This window comes from Rhinatrema bivittatum, chromosome 8, assembly GCF_901001135.1.
Source record: "Rhinatrema bivittatum chromosome 8, aRhiBiv1.1, whole genome shotgun sequence".
NCBI classification, from domain to species: domain Eukaryota; kingdom Metazoa; phylum Chordata; class Amphibia; order Gymnophiona; family Rhinatrematidae; genus Rhinatrema; species Rhinatrema bivittatum.
The window spans coordinates 217,159,648-217,183,455 of NC_042622.1; the positions used below are offsets into that span (position 1 = coordinate 217,159,648).

General features: G+C 48.5%; 1 protein-coding gene across 4 annotated transcripts; it reads left to right on the top strand.

The window, feature by feature from the left end:
* The first annotated feature begins 680 nt into the window (after nt 1-680).
* LOC115097979 (CTD small phosphatase-like protein 2) lies at nt 681-23,808 on the top strand. Of its 4 annotated transcripts, XM_029614203.1 has the most exons (13): nt 681-1,022; nt 1,206-1,544; nt 5,104-5,245; nt 5,791-5,926; nt 9,788-9,910; nt 15,073-15,169; nt 15,350-15,461; nt 15,958-16,044; nt 16,505-16,567; nt 17,868-17,947; nt 18,323-18,449; nt 22,675-22,770; nt 23,503-23,808. In XM_029614203.1, the coding sequence occupies exons 3-13, from the start codon at nt 5,123-5,125 to the stop codon at nt 23,563-23,565; spliced, it is 1,107 nt and encodes a 368-aa protein (XP_029470063.1). In that variant the 5' UTR covers nt 681-1,022; nt 1,206-1,544; nt 5,104-5,122; the 3' UTR covers nt 23,566-23,808. The 4 variants fall into 4 exon arrangements, with proteins under 4 accessions (XP_029470063.1, XP_029470064.1, XP_029470062.1 ...); XM_029614204.1 differs by lacking the exon at nt 1,206-1,544; XM_029614202.1 differs by lacking the exon at nt 681-1,022 and having other exon boundaries at nt 1,086-1,544.

Sequence of the window (23,808 nt, forward strand, 5' to 3'; positions counted from 1 at the left end):
CCTGTTCCACTCCCATTTGTGATTTTATAAACCTCCATCCTATCCCCTCTCAGACTGACCTTTTTTGGTTTTGTATGGAGTTCATGCTGGCCATGACCAGTTTTAAGGGACGCAGGCATGGCAATTGCCTAGCACCCAACACCACAAGGGCCCCCCCTCCCCCCTTGGCAAAGCTGTGTGATGTCACCGAGGCAGAGCTTCAGGGCTCCTGGTACTAGCTGAGTTCCTGTACGTCTCACACCAGCCCCGATACTGAGAATGGGGTATGGTTAGAGTCTCTAGTTTCCAACAATGCTGTGACACTTGCTACAGAACCCATCTTCACCAGAGAATTTGCTGTTCTGCAGCACTGACTTCTCCCACTGCCATTTGTGCCGGCTGATCTGCCGCTGTCAGCAGGGCTGTAACTAGAGATGGGCAAGAAGCAAAGCACTTTGGGGCAGAAAACTGAAATGCAAGCTTGGACCAGCAGCAGATGAAAAGCCAAAAGCCACTCTCCTCCTACCCTCCAATGAGTAAATGTGGGGAGGAGGAAAAGAGAGAGAGTCTGATTGTGAGAGGTAAGTTTATCCTGGGGAGAGAAAATGGCAGAGAGAATCTGATTGTGGTAAATTAATTTATGCTGAGGGTAGTTAGGGAGGAGTCCAGGGATAGACTGATCATGAGAAGTGAATGTATGCTGGGGAGAGAAGGGCCGAGATAGATTGTGAGAGGAAGATTTCACCTTAAGGTCTGAGAGTAAAGAGTGAATTTACTGTGAAGGTAGTTTAGGACTAGATTGAGAAAAGAAGCCAGGAGGTAGTTTAGGCTTGGAGGTGAATTTATCCTAGGGGAGACAGTCTGAGTGTGGGGAGTAAGTTTCTCCTGGGGGTAGTTTAGGACTGCGGGAGGCTTCTCCAGGTCTAAATAATGAGATATAGGCACAAGGCCTCATCCTGGAGCAGCTTCCTGCTGGGGCCCCGCCTCGTTAAGCACAGCTGAGCTCCTGTTTATGCCTCTTCCCTTTGCTTTCCCTGAGAAAGGTGAGGTTTTGTGTGTGTGTGTGTGTCCCCCCCTTTTTTTTTTAATGAAAAGTTTGGTTTTTGCACAAATAAAAGAACGGATATGTTGGCAAATAATGAGGTTGTTAAGTTATACATAAAATATTCTGAATTGTGTACTGATAAACTTATAAGATGTGAGAGAGGATTCAATTTCTTTTAAAGAATCAGTTAAGTGCTACCAGGGAAAAAACAAACCCGGTTAAGCGAGAGTGGTTTTTGGAGCTGCTGGTTCGTTTGTGGAGGATTCTTTTCACCCTACGTAAAAGCGCCTGATGTGGTAAGCAAGTGCCTACACCATTCATAGATCGCCAAGAAAACGGCGATTTCCGATCGCGGAGCCTTCCTGCCGCTTTCCGCGCCTGTTCCCGGTGCAGCCACCTCCGCAGCGCGCACGGAGCGGCCCGAGGGCTGGGACATGGCCTGGGGCGCTGAGCCAGCCCCGCTCACTGTTCAACGCCAGAAAAGCAGCCGATTGCTTGTACGCTCTTCTGAAGACAGATGGTGAGTAGTTGTGGCTCAGAGCTGTTGTAATCTGCGCAGTATTTGCCTCGTTTCAGATCAGTAGTGTAGCTCTTTAAACTTACTCCCCCCCCCCTCACATGCTAATTAGCTGTCGTGACGTCAGAGGAGTGACGTCTAGCCTTGGAGGTTCTTCTCTCCCTTCGCCTCTGTCTGCTCTCTCTGCCCAGGGTCCTCCTCCCCCCCCCCCCCCCCCCCTTTGATATATGATTTTATCTGGATTATTCCAAGGAATCTAATCTCTTTAAGACCTGTAAACCCAAGTGCACAGAAATAAAGGTTAACTGAGTGAAATAATGTGATTCTTTTACTTTATTGTTATTGGACTTTTCAGACTTACTCCCTTTCTCGGCTGTCAACAGAATGAGGAAAACAAGGACCCTGCTTAAAAAAAAAAAATTATAAGCAGCTGTGGATTTATAATGCCTGCTCCCAGCTGCCCCAGAAAAAAATGGAGGCAGCGGCTGATGTACAATAAGTCACTGCCACAGCAGGAGGGCAGGGCTACCTATAGAAATGACGGCAGAAGAAGACCAAACGGCCCATCCAGTCTGCCCAGCAAGCTATGCATTTTTTTTATAGCACTCTCCTAGTGGCAAATGTGCCCCTGCTTACAAGTGAATGATAAAATGCCTTTCAGAGAGAAACGATGGCAGAAAGGCAGTATGATTATTTCTGCTAGGTTAAAAACACAAGTCTCTAATCTGGTTCCCGGAAAGATATTCCCATGCGGATGAGTTGCCCTGCTTTTCTTTTTGATGGAGTATATATTATTTAATGTAGAAACCGTGAAGAGGGCCTCTATCTGGGTGAAGCTTACTATAAGTTAAATACAAGAATAAACTTGAGACACCAAATCACAGAGAAGAGCAAGGCAGCTCCTCCATAGAGAGAGAGAGATGTTGTTGTTGGTTTTTTTTTAAATCGGACCATTGCATTAATGGCCTTACAATCAGGATACTAAAAGGGAAATTCAGAAGAATCCAGGAATGTAAATGATCAAACTCTTCAAAACTCGCATAAAAGGACTTAATGGAGGCTTGGCGTCTTTAATTCACTACCAGAAATAATCCCACTGCTTCTGTGTAGCCTTTGGATCCCTCTAACACTACAAACCCACTCCCATCCCCCTTCATACTACCATTGAAATGTATTTTATGGTTTGCTTGTGGTTCCTGGCAGTGTCCTCTGCTTCTGGGACCTGAACAAGAGAGCACTAACTGCTGAAGGCTAGTCAAATAATGCATTTAGGCCAATAAAAAGGTATTGGTTTTGTTTTCTAGGGAAGGAGGGGTTTGTTATCTTTATCTCTGGGCATTCAAATGGACTAACCCAGCAGCTGTACTACTGTGAGATGGTGGTAATGAAGGAGAGCGTGGACTTTAGTACTTTGAAAATGCGGAATGGTCATTCTTTCTGTTCTGGCATGTCCTCGGTGACAGGAATCTGTTTTCTGCACTGAGGAGATGGAGAAATGGGTTTGCGATCTTTCCAGGCACAAATCTAGATTCACACCCGTAAATACTCTGATTTAGAGCAGGGAGAAGGCTGTTTTTTACCTCCTCCTCCTCTCTGACTTTTCCCTGGATGGTATGGTAACACCAAAGAACTGTGGTCAGTACCAGCGGAGGAGCCGATGCAGTAAGATGCCTGCTGAAAACGGGCGCTAACACTGAGCGCAACCACATCCCCTGGGCAACCCGATGCAAGACTTCAATGAGAAATGACCTGTTATATGGATGTCTGATTAGAAATCTGAGTGTACCTTCATACGATACTGTGAGGATTTCAGCTATCGTGTCTATAAGCCTGTGTATAGGCTTTAAAAATCATTAGGTACCTCAGTGATGAAAACTCTTGAGGAGTTCACTGTCCACTTCCGAATTATTACATTGATGACATGAGAGGCGCCATAATAATTACTTATCTTTGGCTCTAGGGTCGGTCTTGCTCAGCTCAGCCAAGACCGACCACAGAGCCAAAGATAATTTACTTATCTTTGGCTCTGTGGTCGGTCTTGCTCAGCTCAGCCAAGACCGACCACAGAGCCAAAGATAAGTAATTATTATGGCGCCTCTCATGTCATCAATGTAATAATTCGGAAGTGGACAGTGAACTCCTCAAGAGTTTTCATCACTGAGGTACCTAATGATTTTTAAAGCCTATACACAGGCTTATAGACACGATAGCTGAAATCCTCACAGTATCGTATGAAGGTACACTCAGATTTCTAATCAGACATCCATATAACAGGTCATTTTTTGTTTAGATTGGTTACATGTTATACAGCTCAGGGTTTGCATAACTAGACTTAAATGAGAGGCAGTGTTAAAAAGGGAGCGCTGAAGGAAAATTGTGCATCCGTGGCGCTCAATGGTTTATTGCATTGGGTGCCCAACTACACCGGCACTCAATACGCTCGTCTGTTTTCATCCCGCTTCTTTTTTTGTTATAATTCACTTCAGTAACCTCAGCAAAATATTAGGGGCCCCTTGCTATGGACGGCTAAATTGTGGAGCCATAAGTGTTGTTTTCTTAATGAAGTGACAATGTACAGTTATTTTTCCCCACAACAAGCAGTAAATGAAAGTGTCACAATGATAGAAGGGGGAGGACCTGCTTATCCCAGCACCGGGATCCTATTTTTTAATGTTCTCATGAGCCCTTGACTGCAAGCTGACGTTACTCCACCTCCGGGGCTGGAGTCAAATTTGCCGCATTAAAAGGTGTGTGTTGGGTGCCCAGCGCTGTACTGCATCGGGGGTAATATCTAATGGCCTCATCTACATGCACTTTACATCTGACGGGCATTATCTGGTATACATTTGTTTGGGGGTGTGTTTTGGATGCACTAATCTCCTTACTGCATTGGGCGCTAGTCTAGCGCGTTGGAAACGCGCCTCCAACCGCATATAAACCCATGCGCTAAGCTTGGGCGCACTTTATTGCATCGGCCCCAGAATCTCACGCTGTCAGTTCAAAGAGAATCGTAACGCCTGGAGGAATAAGCATGGAGTGTAAAACTGATGCTTTTACAAGCTGGAATCTGCCAAGTGACACCCCCCCCCCCCCCCCCCCCCCCCCCGGGCTGGCCTCCGCCAGACAGATCCGTCGAGTCTTAACTTCCTTTCGTTTGACTCAGCAGGGCACGTTTTGTGTTCTTAAGAGCACTCTCTACATTCCTACTCCCCAGCAATGGCCGTGCAGCTCCCTCTGGAAAGGATGATGGTACTGCTGCTGCCATCCTGCCCTGTGCTGGGGCACTGCAGAGAAAGCAATGATAGGACGGGTCGAGGTGAAGGCACAATGTTGTCATTATGACCCAGTTGCAGCTGGTAGCCTGAAGAGACCTGCAGGCAGATCAGTAACTCTGGAACAGACTCCTTGGCTTTAGGTTGACCTGCCTTACAGCTGGTGGCCAATTGCTCCCTGGGGGTTCCAGTTTTAGAGATGATGGCCTACTTGGCTCCTCCTTAAGTAGTAAGGGTTTCTTTAATGGATTACGTCTAATTGGAAGGCTTTTATTTTCGTTCTTTTGCAGACTAGGAATCCATCACATAATGATTCTAAGATCCCGGATGTTACCTGGCCAAGAGCCCATAGAATCAATGACCCTGCAAACACCACAGAAATATCCAAGGAGCCCCAAAAGTCCCAGATCTGAAGGATGGCATAGGAAAGCAGTGAGTAACGATGCAACTCCGGGGCAGATTCCTATGCACCCTGGTTATTACCTGGGAGAGGAGCTGGGTTTATGGGAGTTAAAGGGGAAGGATGTGATTATTTGGAGAACGAGAAGTGATGTTTTCCTGTGACTTGATTCTTTGCAGCTTATGTTGACTTGGATTGGACTAATGCGAGAATAATCTTAAAGATGATGTGCTATGTGACTTTTTTTTTTTTTTTTTACCACGTGGAAATTTCCACCCAATGATCTTCTCAAGATCAATTTTGATTCCTTACTGTGACATCTAAAGGCAGGAATCTATGCGGCCTTGGCAGCTCACATACTACATTTCTTTTTATTACCAATATTGATCCAATCTTATAACCTACAAAGAATCCTGCGCTGGTACTAGAACTCTGCACTTCCTCTTGAAGTGATTTTCTGTGTTACTTTTTGTTTTTTTTTTAATCCCTCACCGAGAATCCATCCAGCGCAGGGCCTGTGGAAGTGTTGCAGTGCTTCTCCCTTGTCTCTCACGCCTGTCTCCATTCTTCTGTACAGGAACTATCTGAGACTTCCTGCAGCACGGCAGAGCTGGCCAGTGACCCCAATGACTTTGCCCTGCGATCCCCGCATCAGAGGACTTTGAGGCGTGCTAAGCTCAGAAAGAAACGGCGGCAGAAAGTACAGGAGAAAGGTAGAAGTGACCGCAGCGTGCAGATTTTTTGCCTGGACTGTGCAGCGCTAGGGAGGGGGGTGCAGGAGGTACCACGCGTCGCTGTGGCACGCTCTGTGCACACCGGAGTTTAGCCCTGGCTCTGGGATGAGGAGCGCTCTGCTCTGTCCTCGCAGACACACACGCGGAAGTAGGCATTCTTGTTTCACAGAGGGACCAGCAAGGGAATCTGACAGCAGATAAGGTTCTGTTCTGCCCTAAGTCACTTTCTGTAACAGCGCCATAGAGCTACAGCAGAAAACATACTGCAGTTGGAAATATATTCCAGCCATCCTGAAACTCTAAACATTTACAGGCCATCTTTACAGGGGTAATCGTATAAGACATAAAACCAGGTTCTTTGTCATAAACTCACCTGCATCTGAAAAATTATATTTTAATCCTTCAATTGATTGTACACTCATGTGTGTGTATGTTGGATAAGCTCCCAAGGTGTAGGTATGCAGGCAGAACCCAGAACAAGGCATAGCAGCCTATAGCTAATGTGGCCATGGAAATAGGCACCACTGCCTGTTGTCACCCTATGGATCCAGAAATGTATGGGATGAGGGGGGAGGAGAGGAGCACCTGCTCCGGGCATCATCAGGCTGCTGTCCCAACCCTGCTGCATCCTATGGGGCCCAAAATAAAATTCACAGCTGCCACCCCGCCCTCCTGATCCAGCTCATGTGGGGCTGAAGACTCTGCTGCTGCCTCTACAGCCAGAAATGTTGAGTCAGCTGCTGGTGTTCTCTCTCTCCTCTCCGTGGCCCAGCACAAGCCAAAAGGAGCTGGCGCCTTTCCCTCCCCTCTTGTGAGGTTCAGATACCATTTGAACCCCATGGAGCTCCCTAGAAATATATAAGATTCACCTCCGTGGTTCAAACTGCTTCCTCCCTCACGTGACCCATGTGGGAGGAAAGCAAAGGCACCAGGACTTTCTCTTCTTCCAGTTTGGGCTGGGCTGGGCCAGGCGAGGAAGGGAGCAGAGATTGAGGATTAGAAGGAGAAGAGCAGCACCCGGAGCATTTGGGAAGAAATATCTGGATTGGGGGGGGGGGGGGGAGCATGGGGGCGGGGAGGTTAGTGGTGGCAGAAAATGAACAGAGATTAGGTGACTGGGGGTGGATGTGGGGAACATGGATTGGCGTGGGGGTGGGTTTGTGGGAGTCGGATGAGGGGCCTGGTAGCATCTGGAGCATTGGGTGAGCAAGGACTGGGAGACTGATTGGAAAGAGTGGCAACTGAGGCATGGGTGAGTGAGGACGGAGGGATTTAAAGGGGAGAGCAGCACTTGGGTCATGGAGGAGGCAAGAAGAGATGGAGATCAGGTGGGAGGGGAATTGTGGGGACTGGAAGGATGGGGATGTAGAAAGAGAATTTGGGAGACCAGTGATTGGAAGACTGGGGTGAGCTGGGGGTATGCGTGAGATCTATTTTTTTTTTTTTTGGTGGAACTAAGGTGTGAGTCTGCAGGCTGTGAAACTGGGACCTAGGATTACGAGTGAGGGTGTATGGGATATGATATGCAGCTAGGGGGTGTTAATGGTAGGGTATGAGATGGGGTGGAGGGGAGAGAGAGTGGAAATAAGGGAGCTGGGGATGGGGTGAAAGAGAAAAGAGAAGCTGGGTAGAGGTGTGAGATGAGACTACAGCTAGGGGAGAGGGTGAGTGAGTTTGAGCAGATGAGGGAATGGGAGGCAGAAGAAAGTAGATGAGGACCGAGGAAAGGTGGCAACAGGGTGGACTAGGGAGAGAGTGAAAGACAAGAGGAAACTGGGAAAGGAGTGAGAATAGAGGTGAGACAAGGAGTGGGCTAGAGAGAAAAAGAAAATGGGCTGGAAGGACAGGTGAAATTGGGGGAGAGAGAGCTGGTAGGTAGGTGAGAGATGAAAATGAGATTGAGGAATAGAGAGAGAAATGAGATGAAAGAAAAACATGAATGTCAGAGATGTAGGGGAGGAAGAGAAGCAAACAGGAGAAGAGAAGAAAATGAAAAGGAGACCCTGAAAAAGTTTGGAGAGAATGGAGAAGAAGGTGCTGAGGGCAGGAAAAAAAATAAACAGGACCAATTCAATGCCCAAACAGCAAAGGTAGAAAACATAATTATTTTAAGATTAGCAACTGGAAATGTGTCAGCTTCTGGAAAGTGCATCTCCAATCTTTGTATTTTGCACAGTACAGAGGAAATGCATTTCTGTTTTTCTTTCTCCAATGTTGCACTGCATGAAGAATCTGGCTTCTTGGGGGTTTCCAATTCTACTTTTGTCTGCACATTTCCATATCTTATTTGAGGTCCCTTATTCTGCATTTGGCGAGATCGGTCTGTGTTCTGTACCAAGGTGTGGTATTTCTGCTACCGTGTAGGGCTCTGTTCTGTTTTCTCAGTTGAAGATGTATTGGTGTCTAGGGCCTGGTGTAAAATTTCTGGTGCTCCCTGTTCATAGGTTGGGTTATTGCAGATTGAGTCCTGGAAGTCAGAGTTGCTTTGTATGGCAGATTTGCTGTATGTAGGTTTGGAATGGGGTTTTGTGTTCTTTTCAAAGTGTGTGGTAGTGGAGAGTTTGTGTTGCTGTTACTGAAGTGACACCAGAATTTTGTATATGATGTACATTGCACTTCCCCTATGAAGGTATAATTGTGTGTTTCTGCTGTGGTACATGTATGGATCAATAAAAAAACAAACAAACCCCATAAAGTTTAAAAAAATCCATAGTTGGGTGCTATATCTGAATTCTATATTAGTGTAAATTTAATATATTTCTGTTTATGAAAAATTTGTGAAATAATAAAGCAGTAGGTAGGTCAGAGGTGTATATATTTTTTCTCTTTAACTTAGGGTGGGGCTATAAGAACACTTGTCTGTCCTTCAGTAACTCCAGTCTGCCCTGCCCCAGTGCAAACTGTGTGTGTGCAGAGGCCGCGGCGCAGTGACCCACGGCTCGACTTCCTCGCATGCTTGCTTGCATGCAGCCACGGTGCGATCCTCAGCTTTATTTATCATGAGATAAATATGCTGTGCACAGGCTGAGGGTACGCCTGGCCTTAGGTGCCAAATTGCCTGGCTACTTCTCTTAATTGACAGAAATTAATTTAAGAAGGAAAGATTACGCCTCCTGGTATTCCCATATAAAACTTCTTCACTGAAAAATGAATGTGGGCTTATAGCCACATCTAAAAATTAAACTAACAAAGTCACGATGTGGACCTTGATTTTGCATCCTTGTGCCTGCTTCAAGGGAATCTATTCTATCTACAACAACGACTCTTAAATCCTTCACGTCTCTTGAAGCAACCATTTTTTTTTCCCTGTTATTTTGGCTTGGTGGCTTCCTCCTCTTGTTCAGTGCAGTTTACAATGCCAAAGACCCCAGCTGATCTCTGTTTTTTGGACCTGGGCAGCACATTTCTTGTAAACAATATCCAGACTGCATTTACGGTTCTGTGCTGCAGAAAGAGCTGCACAGGTTGGATGACTTTGTGTTTTTTGGTACCTGGCATGCATGAAACATGTGGCTTATGGTTTTTTTTTCTTGTTTGTTTTTTTTAAAGAGACTATGTGTGCTGATTGGGATTTCATTCCAGGAACTCAGCTTGTAGCCAGCTTTGGTGAAATAATTTTTAAAAAAATGTTTCCATTTAACAGCTTGAAATGCTTTTAGGAAGCTGCTGGCATGTACAAAGTGTGTTTTTTGTTTTTCTTGGCTGAAGCAGCCGCCTCTGTTATCACCCTTGTGTGCAAGTGCTGTGAAATGTTATCGAATACTGTCCTAGTCCCACACAGAGACCCATTGCTGACCCTTGACACAGTGCTGCCTTTTTTTTTTTTTTTTTCCCTTGCAGTATATGCAGTCAGCCCGCTGAGAGAGAGGTCCCTGCGGGTCCGTTTTCAGCTGTCTGAGTCCGCTATTCCAGACCATGCCTTCTTCCCTGTGATCAGTTTCCCTCCCCAGGATGGAGTGGTAGGTGAGTGGCCTCAGCTTTTCTCATAAAACTGTGAGACCCGGGGTTTGGGGAAGATGGGGGGGTGTCCACAAGTGAAGGACTATGGTCAGCGCTTCTAATTTTCTGTGCCCTGTGGCAGTTGCTGTGTCTGCCGAATTTCCTGTTCCCCCAGACACCTGCAGAAATCGGGTGCCCTGTGAGCTAACATCTCCCACTGCTACAGGGGGGCTGGCCGGCCATCTACCTCCAGCCTCTTAACGCTTGTCTCCTGCTGCCTCCTGACATCTCATCTCTGCCTCCCTGAGGGGGGCGCTGCAGCAACCCTCTTCCTCTCACCTAGGGGGCTTCCCCCTATCCCACCTTCAGTCGATGGTAACTCTTCCCGGAGGGACCATGTTTAGAGAGAAGAAGGAAAATCCTTCGGGTGCTATGCTCAGCGGAAAAAGCAAGGCCAAATGCCTGGGGGTACTTTGTACCCCCTTGCAAGTTTCAAAGCAAAAGTCCCCCCGTATGGACAGTTTGAACATCTGCAGACAGATGTGTTGCTGCAGGGGCTGAGCTGAACTGCTGCTGGAGCCTGGGGGCCTGGGCTCTCGTGGCCGGGAACAGAGCCTGAAGCCACAACAAAGCTCACCTCCCCTGGGCTGCCAAGTGTATTAAATCGCCGAGGAGATTCGTATGTCCCAGCGTTAATGGGGCAATCTTTAAAACCTGCCCACATGGATATTTACTGGGTACTAGCGACTGTACCCGTTCTACGCCCGGGCGGCGAGCCTGTTTATTGGCACATCTGCTCTTGCATGGAAACGTTAGCTGACAAGGAAAAACGAAATTGTTTTCACGCAGGGCAAGGGACGTGGAGGCAGATTTGCTAAAGCCAGGGCTGGCAAAGTTTATTTACCAAGCTGTCTCTCGCACTCCCCCACACCCCCTCTCCTCTCTCACATTCTCTCTCACCGGCATCCCCCTCCCCTCATATAGGCTCCCTCTCTCTGAAACCCACACTCAAGCATCCCCCCCACCCACCCTCTCTTACCTCCCATGCTCTCTCACACCCTCCCCACCCCTCTCTTACCAACCATGCTCTCTGTCACCCCCCCTCTCTCACACACACATTCTCTCTCACACCCTCCCCACCCGTCTCTTACCAACCATGCTCTCTGTCACTCCCCCTCCCTCACACACATTCTCTCTCACCGGCATCCCCCCCCCCCCTCATGCTCTCTCTCACCCTCCCCTTCCCAACACACATTCTCTCTCTCCGGCATGCCGCGGGACGCGCTCCGTTCGCAGCATGCCGGGGGCTCCTCTGCTATTTTCTGCCTGTCCCGTGATGGCCGCTGTCCTTCCGGTGAGGGAGGAAATCTGCGGGAAGGAGGAATTCTGCGCAAATTCTGCCTTCCGCAGTAGCGCTGAACTCCCCCAGGAGTACCTCTTGTAGCTGGTGGTGTGACATGGCCGCTGTACGGCGTGTTTGAGCCTCCAAGGCGGCCAGGGAGCTGCCTGCGCCATCTATCGGCGGGCTGGGGAACAGGCGCGAGCACTGCCGGACGCACTACCAAGCCCGATATATTATGGATTTATTTATTAAGATTTAAATTCTGCTTTTCAGCTGCTTGAAGATGAGAGAACGCAGATTTGTAGACTTGATCTGTATTAAGTTGAGGAGGGCTCTGGGGGTAAAAGGGTTCAAGTTAATGGAATTTAAATTTTCGACACTGATTTCTCCCATTACCATGTTGCCTTCAGCGAGTGTATTAAAAAGGAATAATTATGGGCTGTGTGATGTCCTTTTCAGAATGGACTTAAATCTGCCCACATTGTTGCAAAAGTCCACCAGTACTTTTTAATCCCCAGGACTGCACCAGCTTTCAAAGGGAAGGTCCCGGGCAGAAGCACCCCCACGATTCGCACTTCTCTTTATGTGCACAGAGATGCAAAAGTGCAGGCTGTGTGATGTTGCCTGCCCTGGGCCTGCTTACTTTTTTGTCCAGCCCGAAACGTGCGCATGCCGTCCATTCCTGCGGATACCATTAGCCAGGTAAGGGCTGGGCCGTTTTCCCAGGTAAATGGCCTGATTACTCGCGTCCTGCTTTATGATACATTTTTGTGATTTTTAGGTCTTATAGGGTTCTTTTGATCATTTTGTTTGTTATTGCTCTATATTTGTTTGCCGGCTCAGATTGTTATTTATATATTTTTTTTTTTTAGGCATGGCAGGAATTAGAAATAAATGTGATTGTATGTGCATCTATTCAGAAGTATTAAAATTTATATCAAACAGGTCGCCCACCCCCATCTGAGAGTGTGATGTTTCTCAAGACTGAGCCCTTTCAGGGTGTCCAGCTTCTTGCATCCCCCTCTTTTTGGTTTCTCAGGGTGAAGCCACTCATTAGATGCTGCTCTCAAAGACCCAGTTGGTGAATCTAGACATGAGGAGTGATGTGAAGCTTCTGAAGTACCCCTGCAAATGCACTGTCTGTAAAAGGAGCTGCCTACTAAGAGAGAAGAGCCTGTGAACCTCTGGGGCGGTGTAAACTGTTCTCAGTGAAACGAATAAATGACTTTGTGCACCATAAAGTCATCAAGGGCTCACAACCTTAGATCAGCCATTTCAGGGGCTGAGGTACATAAGCAAGGCAAGTCAACACACAAAGTTGTAGCTGATGGTCTAACCCAGCGGTTCCGTATTGACGGCTGTGGACAGCTGTGCGGAAGACCTGAGTTTGGCTAGGCTCCTGTTCTCCAGGAGGCTGGATTGGCTGGGGATGCTGTGTAGGCAGCGTTTACAATCCCTGGGGTGGGGGGGGGGAAGTAGGATTCTCAGCCAGGTTCGGATTTAGGCATAGGCAATTGCCTAGGGCACCAGGTTTGGAAGGTACCAAAAATCCAGGCCAAAGAGGAGCCTACTTCCACTTGCTTTAGGGCAGTGTGCTGGCACAGCTTCAAAGAGGAACCACCGTGGTTCTCTGGCTATGGGCACCAAAATCTTAAACCGTGCCCTGTAGCCAGTGTGCTGGCACAGCTTCAAAGAGGAACCACCGTGGTTCTCTATGGGCACCAAAATCTTAAACCGTGCCCTGTAGCCAGACCTAGGGCTCTTGTTGACCAAGTTCCAGAGGGAGCTGTGGCCTGTGGATGTTGGCAGACAACTGTTGATGCAATGGCTGGGCTGAGCTGAGAGGATGATTATAAAAGAACCAGCCATCTTAGTGATCGTCAAGCATATGAGATTCTGATAACACATTTTTGCTTTATTTTTTTCCTTTTTACCCTTTGATTTTTTTATTTTTTTTTAATTTTTTTGACTTTTGTAATTTTGTATTTTTTTGTACCATTTAGTAACTTTATTTCCTATAACATGTTGTTTAGCCAGGTTCTGTTTTTATTATGTAAACCGTTGTGATGGTTCTACCGAATGACGGTATATATAAAACCAATAAATAAATAAAATTAAGGGGGAACCTTCCAAATACTTCGAGGAAGGAAGATCTTTAACACTGCCTCCTAATCCCTAAAGTAGAGCAAGGCTAGCTTTTTTACAAGACCATGATTGCCAACACTTTGCAGGGGCACGGTACCTAGAAGAAGGAGTTGTTGGTGTAGGCTGAAGGTCTGGAAGCTCTAAGGAACAGGAGGAAACCGTCAAGTCAAAAACTATGCAGTAGAGTTCCCACAATGGGACCTTGCATCTCTGAATACGTAGGCAGGCAAAAGCTTACACCATGTCTTTCCATCTCTGTCAGGTTTTAGCTTTATTGAACACGCAGGCAAGCCCGGTTCCTGATCACAGAACCAAACGCCTCCCTCGTGGAGGCCTCCTGGCTTACATCCGTCAAGTTCCTTTATCCTCCTGGGGCCAGCCGCCTCCTCTGGTCTCCGAGGCAGATCCAGATTTAAGAGGTAGACGGAGGCATCAAATACCCGGGTTGAAAAGGAGCCCTGCATAGGAGCATCAAATTCTTAAATTCAGCCCTGCTCTGAGGTGGCTAAGAGCAGGAGCGTTTAATTCAGACTAACTCTGTGTGGAATGGATCATTTTTATATAGGAAGATTTACGTAGCTCTTCTTGCATTGCTGAGGGGTTCATTTTATTACTGCAGAGCTGAATAAGTAACAGCAGGTTTAAAGATAGCCCTGTACTTAGCTGGATAAGTTTTGGATATTGCAACTTATCCGACTAAGTACCTGATTCACGAAGGGTTTTTCCCATAGACACAAAATGGGAGAAAAGCTTTAATGAATCCGGCCCTAAGTTAGCCGGATAGGTTTGTCCGTTTGCCCAGCTCTCTCTATGCTGACTCTGTGCCGTCCTGTCTTCTGTCTGCATCCTTCCCTGAGGCTGCTTGTTTTGTTACATTGAATTGCTGCCAGTCTTTAATTCAGAGTTTTACTTCTTTTCAAGTGCTAGTTCCCTGACCTGATGAAAGGAGCACAGCTTTTGACAGCTAGTCCCAAAAACAAAAAAGTGCCACCTATGCTTCCATCCATGTGGATATATGTAACAATGTAAAATAGGAATTTCTTGCTTACATGTTATGTTTTACAAATGTGGCTATGCAATGTTTTTGTGATCTAAGAGAGAATACATTTTTTTTTTTTAATTTTATCACCTAAACTTTTATTTACCTTAATTTCCATGGGGTCCATCTTCAGCCATTGAGCGGCTACATAAGTTAGCCGGATACACCTATCCGGCTACCTTAACTAGGATATTCAGTGGTGTGGCCACACTACCCGGCAATCTTAAAAAAAATAAAAATAAAATAAAATTAGCCAGTTAGGTATATCCGGATAACTTTAGACAGGCCTATAGCACGGTCACAGTTAGCCGGTTAGATTCACCCGCTAACTCCGCTCCTTCCTGAAACCCTGCCTGCCCCAGGTACGCCCCTGACACATCCGGCTAGAATTTTTAGCTAGATAGGTTGCCGAATATTGCAACAAAACCATTTTGGAGTTATCCGTTTTTAAATGGCTTTTGACCATCTACTCCTCAGTACCTAAGCGGACTTAACTCCAAAGCCACGCAACGCTATTCTGAGTCTGAGGGAGAAATCTGTGCTGCACGCGGGTCCTTGCCGTCTCTGAACGTCCCTGTCTTTGCATGCTCTGGTCTACTGCGCGTAGTGCACGTGCGGAACCAGGACCCCACAACCTGACACGTGCGCTGCTTTTCGCAGATTGCTGTAGCCTGCTTCATAAAGAGAGAAAGAAGAGTGTGGATCTGCCTTGCTTTGCTGACCTGCCTTCGGATGAGGCTGGGGAACTCTTTAATCCGTGAGTGCCGCCGCCCCAGTACTGGAGAAGTAACTGCTGAAACCTCCTACGCCCAGTCCTCACTCCATTTTGTCTCAACCCTGTGTCTTCCCCCCCCCCCCTTTCCCCCTCCCTCCTGACCTTTGTAGCCTGTCACCCTGCTGATTTCCTGCTTGCATCTCTCTCCTGCCTTGCTTTCAGGTACAAGTTTCTGTGTAACATCCCGCAGCTGTCGGGCATCCACCGGCCCCGGAGGAAGGAAATTCCCTTCAAAACGCGCAGCGTGCCCGTCTGTACTCTTGTGCTGGAGCTGGTAAGGGCGTCCCCGTGTGGGCCGGGACACTGCCGTGGCCAGGCGATGCAATTCTGGGGGTAGGAGCAGCTCTAGAAGTGCTAGCATGTATATTTATTTAAAATATTTGTGTGTGTGTTTACCGCAAACCAGAATTTCTACAGGGTGAGCGCATGCCAGAGGGTGGGGTGGGGGGAGCTCTCCCAGGGAATCGCGGTGCGAGGGTCTCTTCCGCCTTCCTTGAGGAGGCGACATTTATTTCTGTTTTGGGAGGGCCAGATGGATGGGTGACTGGTTAGGGATGGGGGGTCCTGTGTCGAGAGAAGTCGGGTGGAAGGGAAGGGGTTGGTATGGGGGTCTTATGTTGGGGGGGGGGGGGCGGGAGATGAGATGGAAGGAGGAGTTAGGAGGGGCTCCTGTGTTGGGGGAGCCTAGGTGGATGGAAGCAGATGGCAGAGGTGGTGGTGGCGACATGAGCTGCTGCTGCTGCTGACCCCATGTACTTTTGTTTTTTTAGGAGGATACTCTGGTCTGCTGCTCCATGGCCCCATTCACACATTTTGACTACAGCTTCCTTATTCCCTTTCAGGATGTTTACTACAAGGTCTGTAACGCTCAGAATGAATCGAAACTATTTAAACCATCAATTGTTTGTTTTGCTCCCCCAAGCCGATCTCATTTATTTGTATAGCAAATTCTGGTATCAGCAGGGATGATAGGATCTCACGAAAATCCTGCTCTGAGGGTATGATAAAGCCAGATTAGAAGCAGCAGCAAAATTGCCACCAGCTCCAGCTTCATCTGTCTTGCCCCTCAAGATTTGGGCATCACTTGTGGTCTGGCCCTGTCTGTATTTTCCTGAGGTATTGAGGCAGGGCCTAACACATGGTCCCCATCCAGCCCCCAGATTTCTGCCTCCTGCTGATGAATATTATCCAGTAATCCTGGGAACTGACTATGTTGTAAGTAGTTTGTGCTCTGCTTTGGGCTGCATGAGATGTAGAAATATTTTTATTGCAAATGTAGAAAGGGAAGATGTGACGTTGGAACTTATTCTGTCACAGGTTTACGTAAAGCTGAGGCCTTTCACCAAGGAGTTTCTTGAAACAATTTCTAAAATGTATGAGGTGAGTTCTTTGCAACGTAGACGTGAGTGGGGGAACCCTAGGGTACATGGAGCCCTGTAAGGGTTGGGTGCACTCTGCCTTATACTGGGGAAGCTCTGAGACATTAGGGTGTGCATACTCCTGGGGGAATTCTGCACACTTTATATTGGTCAAAATAACACAATTTACACGACAGTCTTAAGCAATTACATTTTAAATTAATACAGAAAAGTTCTTACTTAAAGTTGCAGAATTTCCCTAGAAATTCCACCGTAAGTGTCCCTTCCACTCGCTCTCCCTACTCCCCTGGCCACTTTGCCCTCTCAGGCCCCAACTCCTCCACCTGCCAATATCTCTCCCCTCCACCTCTAGGCTCTGTTTACTCTATTCCTGGATGAACAGCTCAACCCCTTCCACTCTATCGCCAGTCCCAGAGTTTGACCCCATTCTCCGTACTGCCCCTCACACAGGCTCCCTCTGTCCCTCCCTCTCTCACACATGCTCCCTCTCTCTAATACACATACACACACCCTCATACAGGCTCCCTCACTCTCTCGCACACACATCCCCTCATACAGGGCCCTCTCTCTTGCATACACACCCACACAAGCTCCCTTTCTCTCTCACACATACATCCTCACACAGGCTACCTATGTCTCTCTCTCATGCATCCCTTCACACAGGCTCTATCTCAACACATACATAATCCCTTCACACAGGCCAGCACCCTCACATACACAGGATCCCTTTTTCATACGCACCAGCGCGCTCTCTCTCTCTCTCACACCCCTTCACGATCTCCTCATATAGGCTCCCACACTCAAGCAACCCCCCCCCCCCCTGCTCTCTTACCTCCCATGCTCTCTCACCCTCCCCCTCTCCCTCTCCTCTCACACACACACATTCTCTCTCACCGGGGCCTTTATCTTCGCTGCGAGCAGAGCACACTCCGTTCGCAGCACTCAGGGGCCTTCCGTTTTCACCGCAAACGGCGCACCCAAGCCTTCATCTTTGCCGCGAGCGGAGCGCGTTCCGTGGCACACGTGGGCCTTCGTCTTCACGTGCTCCATTCGTGGCATGCTGGGGTCTCCTCTGCTATTTTCTGTGCAGAATTGCCAAATTCTGCGCAAATTCTGTGCTCCACGGTAGTGCCGAATTCCCCCAGGACTAGGTATGCATTACACTGGGAGTGGGAGTTCATAGATCTAAAGCTGGTAAGGGATGAAGAGGACACGAGGTTTTAGGTAGGAAGAAACAGGTCTCTTTCTCAGCGCAAACTTATCTTAGTTTCTTTTTTTGCTCTTTCCAAATGTTTTATCAGATATTTGTCTTCACCACAGCAAAACGGGAATATGCTGAGAAAATCCTGGCCTTTCTGGATCCACAGAAGAAGCTGATCCGGTGAGAGTTTGGGGAGGAATCAACTATGTGGAAAGTAGTTGGGGGGGGGGGGGAAGGGGGGAAGTAAGGGAGACAGGGAACTTGATTTTGCAGGTAGCATCGCTGAAGTTTTGCAAGGTCAGTGGTCACGCGATGACTTCACGTGCCATGCAGAGCTGGCGTAGGCTAGCTGGTGCCCCATCTCACCTTCCTTCTCTCTTCCTGTACCATCTGGTTCCTCCCACAGCAGCCCCTTTATGGCCCACACACCCCAAAAGCCAGACCTGATATCATGGCAGAGATCTTCAGGGGGGCAGAGTGGATCCGTGGGTATCCTATTGAAGATCTGAGAACTGAGGTCCTGTGTGTGTCTCTGTCTCTCTTTCTGACTAAAAGGCATCGTCTGTTTCAAGAAGATTGCGCCTGCATCCAGGGTCACTATGTTAAAGACCTGTCTGTGCTGAAGAGAAGTCTAGCCAGCACGGTCGCTCTGGACAGTGCGCCGCACACCTTCCCATATCATGTGAGTGATGCTGCAGCTCTCTCAGTAACTTTGCTAAGGGAAAACAAAAAAGGAAGAGGTCTGCCTACAACTACCCCCCCCCCCCCCCCTACCACCCTGGTGACACCTCCTACCCAAACTATTGAAAAGTGACAGAAATGCCCTCCCTAGCTTAGACCTCACTAAGCACAAACCATGAATATTTGACCTCCGTGTTGCCTCTACAGTACGAGATCATTTTTTTTTCCTGGAGGGGGGGAAAACTTAAGACCTAATAATGCTCGTTACACAGGGCAAGTTTGGAATTAACCTGCACCCTTGTCCTCTAGGATCTATTTAAAGAAATTGAAGGAGGGCAGGCTCGTAGCGTCGCGTAAATCAGGGCGTCTTTCCCCTTCGTCCGGTTTACCGGTGGGTTGACTGCTCCAGTGGGGACTGGGATGGACTCGGCTGAACACCCCCCCCCCCCCCCTACTCCTTTTCCCGCCCCCTCCAGCAGCTGCAATTGTTCGCTTAACACATGGGGCAGGGGTGCTGCCTGAGGCGAGGGATGATAAGATGGCTCTCCCTCCTTGGAGTCTGGCCCTTTAGCTGATGTGAGATGCTGCAGAAGGGGGAAAGCGGGAGGGGGGGGGAGGTGGGGTTAGAGCTCCCAGAGGAGAGGCAGATAATATTAATATTCTAGGAAGCTGGCAGCCATGCTACGCTCCCAAGACCGCTATGACTTGCCGCCCATGTTTCCCCAGAATTTGCCCCTAGAGGTCTGTCTGTCTCTCTCTCATATTTTTACAGGCACTGCTGTGCTGACAATCAGAGAACCCTGCATAAATGATATTTTGGAATTCACCTGTGTTAGGCCTATCATAAAGTGCATTCGATGTGGGCTTCGCGCTTTAAAAAGTCATGAATAAACTGAATAACAATTATAACATAGTCAACCTCGCGTACCAAAATAGCACTAAATGCCAGCACTCAGTGTAACAACCCTACCCATGAAAAAGCAACACTGCAAGACCCCCTCACCAAATACACCATCAAGTAAAACAGAAATCTACAGCCATAAAGTGAACAGGAAAATATAACATCAGTCACAATAAAACTATAGACATTAATATTTCAAACAGTTGATGAACAAAACATCATTCAATGATTTGAACCAAACAAAATAGTCTATTGGTTTTTGAGACCTTTTTAAATATTTCAAAAGACACATCAAAACCACCCTATGATTAAAACTAATAAGAATACAAAAATTCCCTTTCTCTGTACCTTGGATACTTTTGATTTCCAATCATCCTACGATTTGAGGGGGAGGAGTCTGAACAAACTTTATTCACTCTCACACGCACATACAGGCTCTTACCCGCACACACACAGGTTCTCACCCCACACATAACACATGCAGGCTCTTCCCCTCCCCCCCCCCCCCCCCCATACACACAGATGCACAAAATATGTATCCCCCTCCCGACAGGCACTTCCCGCACATACACGGGCACTCTTTTCCTCCCCCCCCCCCCCCCCCCCCCTTACGTGCATTGTACTCCCGTTCCACACACACACACGCATGCTCTCTCCCCGCCCCTCCCACATACACAAGGCTTAATTTGTAGAGGGAAGTGGAACTAGGGAACGGAGGTGGGGGGGAGGGGAGGTGGAGCAGCAGGGAGTGACCCATAAAAGAGGGTAGGATTGAGCGCCCGCTCTTGTAACGCGTGCCAATCCACCTCTCCTGAGGGCCCAATTTAATATTTAAATGGGCTGCCGCAGTGAAAAGGAGGCACTAAGGAAAATTGTGTGTCCTAGTGCCTCCTCGCCATTGGGCGCTCAGGAGAAGTGGTTGTCGGTACGGGTTAGGAAAATGGACGCTCGTAAAATTGAGTGTCCGTTTTCCTAACTTGGCTGCCAGCAACTTTTTTTTTTTTTTTCTCCAGTTCTCCTTTATTTGCTTCCTCCAACTTAATATGGCTTATTTTCTGCTTTTCTGTTAACTTTTGGGGCTGCTCCAGGGCAGGTGTCAATTTTTCAGAATAAAAATGTGCGCGTCGGGCGCACTTTTTTTTTTTTTGTATCGGGGGGGAGGGGTAATAGCTACCAGCCTCATGAACCTGAATTTACATGTGATGAGCGCTATTAGCTACGTGCTGGTTTGGATACGTGTTTTAGACGCGCTAATCCCCTTATTGCATGAGGGATTTTGGACACCCGTCCACACTGTGCATAAAGCTGTGTGCTCAGCCGAGCGCACTATATGGCATGGGCCTGTTTATGAGCACTGGTATGTGAAGGTTGGCTAGGGGCTGAGCACTGCTAGGGGATGGGGAATCGAGGAAGGAGGAAGAGGGTAGAGAAGAGGCCCTTTGGGTATTTTTTCTCTTCTCCCTATCTTTCTCCTCCCCTTCCTCTCTTCTCTGGGGATCCTGCTCCTCCATTCCTAGCCCTCCTATGAATCACCCAGTGGTCCTTGTCTCCCCCCCCCCCCTTCTCTCCACAGTGGTCCTACGGTCCCCAAATCTTACCCCCAATCCCTGGCAGTCTTTGATTTCCCCCCTGCCCCTGGAAAATTTCCCTCTTCAACAATTCTTTTCCTCTCCCTCCTTAGCTAGTAAGGAACAGGCCTCGTCTTTGAGCCAGAGTTAGTTGCTCGGTGTGTCCTATACCCACTCTCCTCAGACTGGAGGATGCCTTCAGTTCATAGACATGGCTTGCTCTTTGCTTGCTTGTGTGCTCTCCTCCCCTTATTCACGCTTTTCACACTCCATTCCCTTCATCTCACTCACCTTTCCCTCTGATCATCTCATTTGCACGTTAAAGTCACTCTAATACCTCATTCACACGCCACAGCACCTTTGATCTCCTCCCTCTTCTCCACAAAATTCTCAGCCCATCCAATCTGGTCACTTTAATGTTTTTGCCTTCCTGCAGACCCTCCCTCACTCTCTCTCTCTTCCTCCATATCCCCTTGCTCTCTTGTCACTTCCTCCTCCACCAATGTGTTCACCAGGGCCAGGTAGTGAGACTCAGGGGGCCAGTAATAGCAGACGCAGTGGGGCTGACAGGCACTCACCCCCATCTGTCTTTTGACTTTGCCCATTTTCCTTCACAGCCTCCTCAATTGTACTAAAGCCATCCCACCAAACGGAAGGCCTTGTGGCTTACCCACCACTCTCTGCTGTGCTCTGCTTTCTCTGGGACCTGGGGGGGGGCCCAGAAATGATCCGTGCCCTACAGGTTCTGCTCCATTCCCACAGGGGAGCCAGATCCAATTTACACTGCCGGCTCTATTTTGCTTCCTTGGGTCCTGGGAAAAACGTGGCAGAAAATAGTCCAGGGCTGTTCCACCAGAAATGAAGCCCTAGGGTAACAGACATGAAAGGGGATTGAATGAATTTAGCACAAAAGTTGAAGCCTTCACAATTGATGCTGCTGTTCATAGGTTTCAAACTTGTGCTGATTCTACCCTTTTTTTTTTTTTTTTGTGTCCTGTGCTTTGCAATGTCTGCTTCATGATCACCTTCTCCCCTCTCCCCCTCCTGTTCCCCTACAGGAGAGGAGGAGGAAGTAACATTGGAGTGGGTGGGCTGGATTAAGGAACAGAGTAACTGATTTCTGCCAGGTTCGTTTCCGCCGCTCCTCTTCCCTGCCCGTTGACTGGAGCAGAACCTGCGCTCTGCTCTGCTCTGCTCTTTAGTCTGAAAAGAAGTGCCAGAGCTCTGTCCCTGGCTGTTTTCCCTGCCCATCCAGGCGTGCTCTCACACATCCACATGCACACGGGTGCTGGCGCATAACACACACACTCGCACGGCCTCACCCTCTCTTCTTCCGCTGCAGCAAAAAATGGGGTCTGCCGCGGTCCTGCTGGGCCTCTCTTCGGGCCGTGGTGGAAACAGGGTCGGCCGTGACCCTGCCAGGATGAGGCCTTGCTGCAGGGTCGTCGTCTTGCGGGGCTTGGCATCCCGCCCCCCCCCCCCCCCCCCGCCAGCACGTTGTCCTGCAAAGCCGCAGACTTTCTTCCCCTAGTCCTGTCTGACAAGAAACCATTCCACCCTCTGCACCCGTAGCTGCCGAGACCTGCCCGCTTGAACCCAACGCATGGTTTCTACGAAGCTTGCTGTGTTCTATCCTTACAACTTTCTTCCACTTCAGCGAGGCTGGGTCTTGCTTGCAAATCAGTCTCTGGCTGAAGATTTTGTTTACACCTTCCCTTCTCTTATTGTTTGGCTTTTTTTTTTTTTTCTCCTTCCAGATTTCCAATAGGCTTCAGATCCAGAGCTGGTTAGGCAATAGCGATGATTCTGAACTCCTGAAGCTGATGCCTGTCCTGGACCACATGACCCAAGTGGTAAGGAGTGAGGGCCGATCTGGGGAATTATCTCTCCAGCTTATGCACGCGTGAGATGCAAGAGACCAGAAACACACCCCCCCCCCCCCCCAACCCCCTGCCCTGCAGCACCCTCTTGCTATTTCCAGGCCTGGATTTAGGCGCAGGCAATGGTAGGCAGCTGCCTCCAGCACCAAATTCTTATAGGCGCTGGAACGTCGCCGCTGCCGCCCTGCCTAAACCTGATCCTGCCGTGCCGCTCCTCTCATCTGGCAGCACCTGAAGAAGAAGGAAAAAAAATCAGCACATGCTGCCGTGACGCTCACATGGGCTTCCACGGTAGGAGGAGGAAGAGCTGGCACCGGTCAGAGTGTGCGAGGGCTGCCGTAAGCTCTGTGCTGACTTTCTTCATCTTCAGCTGCTGCTAGAGGAAAGAAGAGGGGCCATGACTTAGGGGGGGATTGGGCAGGAAGGATCATACTCGCCCCTCTCTCCCCATTGCCTATGGGTGCAGGCCTCCTTAATCCAGCCCCGACTATTCCTGACCTGCAGCACCGTCTGTCATTCCGGTACTGAGATTTCTCTACCCCCAGCTCCGCCCTGCAGCACCTCCTGCTTATCCCAGTATGAAACTCGCTCCTGGCGTGATAAGTTTCCATAGGTTTTTAACACAGTGCACTGTAAGGGGCGGGCGTGGCTGAGGGTCGGGCTTTCCCGTGTGCCCAAAGTGTTTTTGAATTCTTCTCTCGGCAGGGTGATGTTCGTGCTGAAATCTCCAGGAGGTGTCGCCTGAGCAAGATGTTTTCTGAACACTGAAGATCAGCTGGAGCCCCCCCCCCACCCCCTACAGCTGCAGCGAAAATGGGTTTCAAAGTAGAAATGAAATAAAAACCGTCCCTGGTGAGGACCATGGACCGGTGGCATTGAAAGCATCAGCAGCTGCAGCCTTCCTCCTCCCCTCCCCCCATCTTTTTTTTTTTCCGTATTCAGTCAGTGGCTTCTTTGGCTGTTAGAATTACCAGTTTTACACAAGTAAATCTTTCCATATCCCACTGTGAA